The sequence below is a fragment of the Hyla sarda genome, chromosome 11, assembly GCF_029499605.1.
Source record: "Hyla sarda isolate aHylSar1 chromosome 11, aHylSar1.hap1, whole genome shotgun sequence".
Classification (NCBI taxonomy): domain Eukaryota; kingdom Metazoa; phylum Chordata; class Amphibia; order Anura; family Hylidae; genus Hyla; species Hyla sarda.
Window position 1 is genome coordinate 98562878 of NC_079199.1, and position 7500 is coordinate 98570377.

General features: G+C 46.7%; 1 protein-coding gene across 2 annotated transcripts in view; it reads left to right on the forward strand.

The window, feature by feature from the left end:
- Positions 1-7500, forward strand: part of NCSTN (nicastrin) — a 37974-nt gene that overhangs the window by 28406 nt on the left and 2068 nt on the right. For both annotated transcript variants that reach the window (XM_056544901.1, XM_056544902.1), the window contains exons 14-15: positions 4648-4735; positions 7202-7368. In XM_056544901.1, the coding sequence (XP_056400876.1) occupies positions 4648-4735; positions 7202-7368 (255 nt within the window). The remainder of the gene's footprint in view (positions 1-4647; positions 4736-7201; positions 7369-7500) is intronic.

Genomic DNA, 7500 nt, shown 5'->3' on the forward strand with positions numbered 1-7500 from the left:
TCGTCACAAACTTCTCGGCTCAGCAGTTGATGACTTTTCCCTGCATAAATTAGTTCAGCTTTCCGGTGCTCCGGTGGGCTGGAAAAGGTGGATACAGTCCTAGGAGACTCTTTCCTAGGACTGTATCCACCTTTTCCAGCACACCGGAGCACCGGAAAGCTGAACTAATTTATGCAGGAAAAAGTCAGCAACCGCCGAGCCGAGAAGTTTGTGACGAATCGAATTTACTGTAAGTTCGCTCATCTCTAGCTAGAAGGTTAAACAGATTTGTAAATTACTTCTATTTAAAAATCTTAAAGGGGTACTCCAGTGATAACCTTTTTTTTCTTTTAAATCAACTGGTGGCAGAAAGTTAAACATATTTGTAAATTACTTCTATTAAAAAATCTTAATCCTTCCAGTACTTATTAGCTGCTGAATACTACAGAGGAAAGTCTTTTCTTTTTGGAATGCTCTCTGATGACATCACGAGCACAGTGCTCTCTGCTGACGTTATTATAATAATAATACTTTATTTATTGTTGTCCTTATTGGGATTTGAACCCAAGTCCCCAGCACTGCAAGGCAGCAGTGCTAACCACTGAGCCACCATGCTGCCCTTAGCATACATCTGCTATGCACTGTTGCTAAAATGGACAGAGATGTCAGCAGAGAGCACTGTGCTCGTGATGTCATCAGCGTTCCAAAAAGAAAGGAATTTCCTCTGTAGCATTCAGCAGCTAATAAGTACTGGAAGGATTAAGATTTTTTAATAGAAGTAATTTACAAATATGTTTAACTTTCTGCCACCAGTTGATGTAAAAGAAAAAAGGTTTTCACCGGAGTACCCCTTTAACCCCTTCCCGACCTATGACATACCTGTACGTCATGGGTGGCAAGGCGTTCCCGACCCATGACATACAGGTACGTCATGAACATTACTGCCGCTACTCGCGACATCCCGCAGCGCCCGGTAAGATGGTGGCTATCACTGATAGCCAGCCATCTTACCGTGCGACCACGGGGGGTTTCATCCCCCACCCCCCAAGCGATCGCTGCTATCAGCTAGTCAAATCTGACTAGCTGATAGCAGCGTTTTGCTATGAAAATACTTAGCAGTGCGGTGTGTGAGTCCCGATCACGGGGATCGGGACACACACCGCTCTGCTAAGTGTCCCTGACCCGTCCCCCGGCGTCACTTACCCGTCCGAGCGGTGTCCCGAGCGGTCCCGGCGCGAGCGGCGTCCTCCATGCGGTCCGGCGGCGCTGCGTCCCGGAGGTGAGTTTGCAGCACCAGTGCGGCATCTTCATTGGCAGCAGTGAGATCGCTGTAAAGCGATCTCACTGCTGCTTCTAAGAGTTTCAAAACTGCAACTCCCAACATGCCCAGACAGCCTTTGGCTTTCTGGGCATGCTGGGAGTTGTAGTTTTGCAACATCTGGAGGCCCAGAGTTTGGAGACCACTGTATAATGGTCTCCAATCTGTGCTCTTCCAGATGTTGCAAAACTACAAATCTCAGCATGCTCAGTCTGTCCAGGCATGCTGGGAGTTGTAGTTCTCTAACATCTGGAAGAGCACAGATTGGAGACCATTATACAGTGGTCTCCAAACTGTGGACCTCCAGATGTTGCAAAACTACAACTCCCAGCATGCCCAGACTGCCCAAGCATGCTGGAAGTTGTAGTTCGGCAACATCTGATCCTTCAGATATTGCCGAACTACAACTTCCAGCATGCCTGGGCAGTCTGGGCATGCTGGGAGTTGTAGTTTTGCAACAACTGGAGGCACACTAGTTGGGAAACATTGTCCGTTTCCTACCTCAGTGCCTCCAGCTGTTGCAATTGTTGCAAAACTATAACTCCCAGCATGCACTGACAGACCATGCTTGCTGGGAGTTGTAGTTTTGCAACAGCTGGAGGCACACTGGTTTGGAAACACTAAGTTTGGTTGCAAAACACTTGAAAGTTTATTACTTAACTTAGTGTTTCCAAACCAGTGTTCCTCCAGCTGTTGCAAAACTACAACTCCCAGCTTGCACGGACAGCCAAAGGGCATGCTCGGAGTTTGCAACAGCTGGATGTTTGCCCCCTCCCCCCAATGTGAATGTACAGGGTACACTCACATGGGCGGAGGTTTACAGTGAGTGCTGCAAGTTTGAGATGGCACAAATTTTGCGCTGCAGCTCAAACTTCCAGCGGCAAACTTGCTGTGAACCTCTGCCCATGTGACTGTACCCTAAAAACACTACACTAACACTAACCTAAAATAAAAAGTAAAAAAACACTACATATACACATACCCCTACACAGCCCCCCTCCCCCCAAAAAAATGAAAAACGTCTGGTACGCTACTGTTTCCAAAACGGAGCCTCCAGCTGTTGCAAAATAATAACTCCCAGTATTGCCGGACAGCCATTGACTGTCCAGGCATGCTGGGAGTTTTGCAACAGCTGGAGGCACCCTGTTTGGGAATCACTGGCGTAGAATACCCCTATGTCCATCCCTATGCAATCCCTAATTTAGGCCTCAAATGTGCATGGCGCTCTCTCACTTTGGAGCCCTGTCGTATTTCAGGGCAACAGTTTTGGGACACATATGGGGTATCGCCGTACTCGGGAGAAATTGCCTTACAAATTTTGGGGGGCTTTTTCTTCTTTAACCCCTTATGAAAAGGTGAAGTTGGGGTCTACACCAGCATGTTAGTGTAAAAAAATAAATTTTTTACACTGACATGCTGGTGTTGCCCTATACTTTTCATTTTCACAAGAGGTAAAAGGGAAAAAAAGACCCCCAAAATTTGTAACGCAATTTCTCCCGACTACGGAGATACCCCATATGTGGGCGCAAAGTGCTCTGGGGGCGCACAACAAGGCCCAGAAGGGAGAGTGCGCCATGTACATTTGAGGCGATTTGCACAGGGGTGGCTGATTGTTACAGAAGTTCTGACAAACGCAAAACAATAAATATCCACATGTGACCCCATTTTGGAAACTATACCCCTCACGGAATGTAATAAGGGGTGCAGTGAGCATTTACACCCCACTGGCGTATGACAGATTTTTGAAACAGTGGTCTGTGAAAATGAAAAATAAAATTTTTGATTTGCACAGTCCACTGTTTCAAATATCTGTCAAACGCCAGTGGGGTGTAAATGCTCACTGCACCCCTTATTAAATTCCATTAGGGGTATAGTTTCCAAAATGGGGTCACATGTGGGGGGTCCACTGTTCTGGCACCATAGGGGCTTCCTAAATGGGACATGCCCCCCAAAAACCCTTTCAGAAAAACTCACTCTCCAAAATCCCATTGTCGCTCCTTCCCTTCTGAGCCCTCTACTGCGCCCGCCGAACACTTTACATACACATATGAGGTATGTCCTTACTCAAGAGAAATTGGGTTACCAATTTTAGGGTGATTTCTCTCCTTTTACCCCTTGTAAAAATTCAAAAATTGGGTCTACAAGAAAATGCGAGTGTAAAAAATGAAGATTTAGAATTTTCTCCTTCACTTTGCTGCTATTCCTGTGAAACACCTAAAGGGTTAAAACACTTACTGAATGTCATTTTGAATACTTTGGGGGGTGCAGTTTTTATAATGGGGTCATTTATGGGGTATTTCTAATATGAAGACCCTTAAAATCCACTTCCAACCTGAACTGGGCCCTGAAAAATTACGATTTTGAAAATCTTGAGAAAAATTGGAAAATTGCTGCGGAACTTTGAAGCCCTCTGATGTCTTCCAAAAGTAAAAACTTGTCAATTTTTTTATGCAAACACAAAGTAGACATATTGTATATGTGAATCAATATGTAATTTATTTGGAATATCCATTTTCCTTTCAAGCAGAGACTTTCAAAGTTAGAAAAATGCTAAATTTTCAAAATTTTCATGACATTTTTAGATTTTTTACCAAGAAAGGATACAAATATCAGTGAAATTTTACCAATAACATAAAGTAGAATATGTCACGAAAAAACAGTCTCGGAATCAGAATGATAAGTAAAAGCATTCCAAAGTTATTAATATTTAAAGTGACAGTGGTCAGATTTTCAAAAAATGCCCAGGTCATGAAGGTGAAAATGGGCTGGGTCATGAAGGGGTTAATCCATCCAGTACTTATCCACAGGAGGTTGTGTATTTCTTTCCAGTCTGACCACAGTGCTCTCTGCTGACACCTCTGTCCATGTCAGGAACTATCCAGAGTAGGAGCAAATCCCCATAGCAAACCTCTCCTGCTCTGGACAGTTCCGGACATGGACAGAGGTGTCAGCAGAGAGCACTGTGGTCAGACTGGAAAGAACTACACAACTTCCTCTGGAGCATACAGCAGCTAAGTACTGGAAGGATTAAGATTTTTAAATAGAATGAATTTACAAATCTGTTTTTAACTTTCTGCCACCAGTTGATTTAAAAAAAATAAATAAAAATAAAATAACTTTCCACTGGAGTACCCCTTTAAGTTAAAGTCCTGCTGGTTTTCTGATGGCAGAGAGTGCTGCAGTCAGAGTTCAGCTCTTGGGTCACATTTCTGACCGCTTTGGATGTGAATGGAGAGGAGGACACAAAACAGTAAAGCAACTTTACTCAATATTGTACGCAAAATATTTTCTATAAGCGCCATTACCGCTACGTGTGTCCAGGGCTCATGGCGCCTTCTGCCTTCTTACAGGTCACGCGGATGTTATACGGCTTCCTGGTGATGTCCAACAATAGCTGGTTCCAGTCCATCATCCGGTCCGACTGGAAAGGAAACCTGGGTAAGAGCGGACAGAAAAGGGTTCTGCAATAGAGGTCTACTTATTGCCTACCAGGGTGCCTCCAGCTGTTGCAAAACTACAACTCCCAGCATGCCCGGACAGCCAAAGGCTGTCCGGGCATGCTGGGAATTGTAGTTTTGCAACTGCTGGAGGCACCCTGGTTGGGAAACACTGCTTTAGATTGTTAGATGGTCCTGCTGACTGCAGTGTCTTAGCGTATATTCATCTAAGGCAGCGCGTACCAACTGGTGTTCCTCCAGCTGTTGCAAAACTACATTCCCAGCATGAGGCACCCTGGTTTGGAAACACGGATCTATCCAGTATTACAAAAACAGAGCTGCCGTCTTCCTGAAATAGCGCCCCCAGGTTGTGAGGTAGTACAGTTATTCACTTTAATAGGCCTGCAATACCACCTACAACCTGAGGACAAAGGCGGCGCTATTTATTTTTATTTTTTTAAAGAAAGCAGATTGTTTTTTCTGGATAACCCCTCCGGTGGAATTTTAAAAAAAATGTTTTTTTATTTTTTATTTTTTTTAAATGAACTGGTTCCAGAAAGTTAAACAGATTTGTAAATGACTTCTATTAAAAAAAAAAAAAAAAATCTTTATCCTTCCAGTACTTCTTAGCAGCTGTATGCTACAGAGGAAATTCTTTTCTTTTTGAATTTCTTTTTTGTCTTGTCCACAGTGCTCTCTGCTGACACCTCTGTCTGTGTCAGGAGGATTTTCTCCTGCTCTGGACAGTTCCTGATAAAGGCATCAGGTGTCAGCAGAGAGCACTGTGGATAGGACAAAAAAGAAAAGAATTTCCTCTGTAGCATACAGCTGCTAATAAGTACAGGAAGGGTTAGGATTTTTTTAATAGAAGTCATTTAGAAATCTGTTTAACTTTCTGGCACCAGTTCATTAAAATAAAAAATAAAATTTCCATCGGAGTACCCCTTTAAGCATCCTTGGTTTGGCACAGTGTTTTCCAACCAGGGTGCCTCCAGCTGTTGCAAAACCACAACTCCCAGCATGTCCTGACATCATCCAGCTTTCAGGTCATGCTGGTTGTTGCTGTTTTGAAACTAGTAGGAGACTAGATAGGACTAGATAGGAGGGCGGGATGGTCAGGATAGGTGGTTGAGGTCGAGTTAGGAGGACGGGATGGTCAGGATCGGTGGTCGAGGTCGAGTTAGGAGGACGGGATGGTCAGGATCGGTGGTCGAGGTCGAGTTAGGAGGACGGGATGGTCAGGATCGGAGGTCGAGTTAGGAGGACGGGATGGTCAGGATCGGTGGTCGAGATCGAGTTAGGAGGACTGGATGGTCAGGATCGGAGGTCGAGTTAGGAGGACGGGATGGTCAGGATCGGTGGTCGAGTTAGGAGGACGGGATGGTCAGGATCGGTGGTCGAGTTAGGAGGACGGGATGGTCAGGATCGGTGGTCGAGGTTGCGTTAGGAGGACGGGATGGTCAGGATCGGTGGTCGAGGTCGGGATAGGAGTACGGGATGGTCAGGATCGGTGGTCGAGGTCGGGATAGGAGTACGGGATGGTCAGGATCGGTGGTCGAGTTAGGAGGACGGGATGGTAAGGATCGGTGGTCGAGGTTGCGTTAGGAGGACGGGATGGTCAGGATCGGTGGTCGAGGTCGAGTTAGGAGGACGGGATGGTCAGGATCGGTGGTCGAGGTCGAGTTAGGAGGACGGGATGGTCAGGATCGGTGGTCGAGGTCGAGTTAGGAGGACGGGATGGTCAGGATCGGTGGTCGAGGTCGAGTTAGGAGGACGGGATGGTCAGGATCGGTGGTCGAGGTCGAGTTAGGAGGACGGGATGGTCAGGATCGGAGGTCGAGTTAGGAGGACGGGATGGTCAGGATCGGTGGTCGAGATCGAGTTAGGAGGACTGGATGGTCAGGATCGGTGGTCGAGTTAGGAGGACGGGATGGTCAGGATCGGTGGTCGAGTTAGGAGGACGGGATGGTCAGGATCGGTGGTCGAGTTAGGAGGACGGGATGGTCAGGATCGGTGGTCGAGGTCGGGATAGGAGTACGGGATGGTCAGGATCGGTGGTCGAGGTCGGGATAGGAGTACGGGATGGTCAGGATCGGTGGTCGAGGTCGGGATAGGAGTACGGGATGGTCAGGATCGGTGGTCGAGTTAGGAGGACGGGATGGTAAGGATCGGTGGTCGAGGTTGCGTTAGGAGGACGGGATGGTCAGGATCGGTGGTCGAGGTCGAGTTAGGAGGACGGGATGGTCAGGATCGGTGGTCGGGATAGGAGTACGGGATATGACAACAATATATGAGGATTGGATATGAAGTCAAAAGCTTCCTTCTCTGTAGATTTTCCTCCCCAACCAGGATGAGGAAGGAAAAACCGGGCAACGCCGAGTACTCAGCTAATATATATATATAATGTGTCTGAACTTGTCTTTTCCATTTTCGGGGTCTCGTTCTGTCATTTGATTATTTTTTCCAGTAAACAAGCCGCCTCAGTATTACGTGACAGCCACCTCGCTGGGAAGCAAGCCGTCCCCCAACCCACCCACAAGCTTCCTAATCTCCGTCCTCGCCAACCTCACCGGGCAAGTGGTGAATTACACCAAGGAGCAGTGCCAGAGCCCAGACAAGGACGCCAAGAGGGAGGCAAGTGCCACAGCGTTTAGATCAGAATTTTACAAATGGGGTGCCTCCAGCTGTTGCTAAACTTCTAGGAGTTGTAGATTCCCTTTCATAGACCTGCATTGAGGGGGCGGGGTGTGACAACATGAGGGGGCG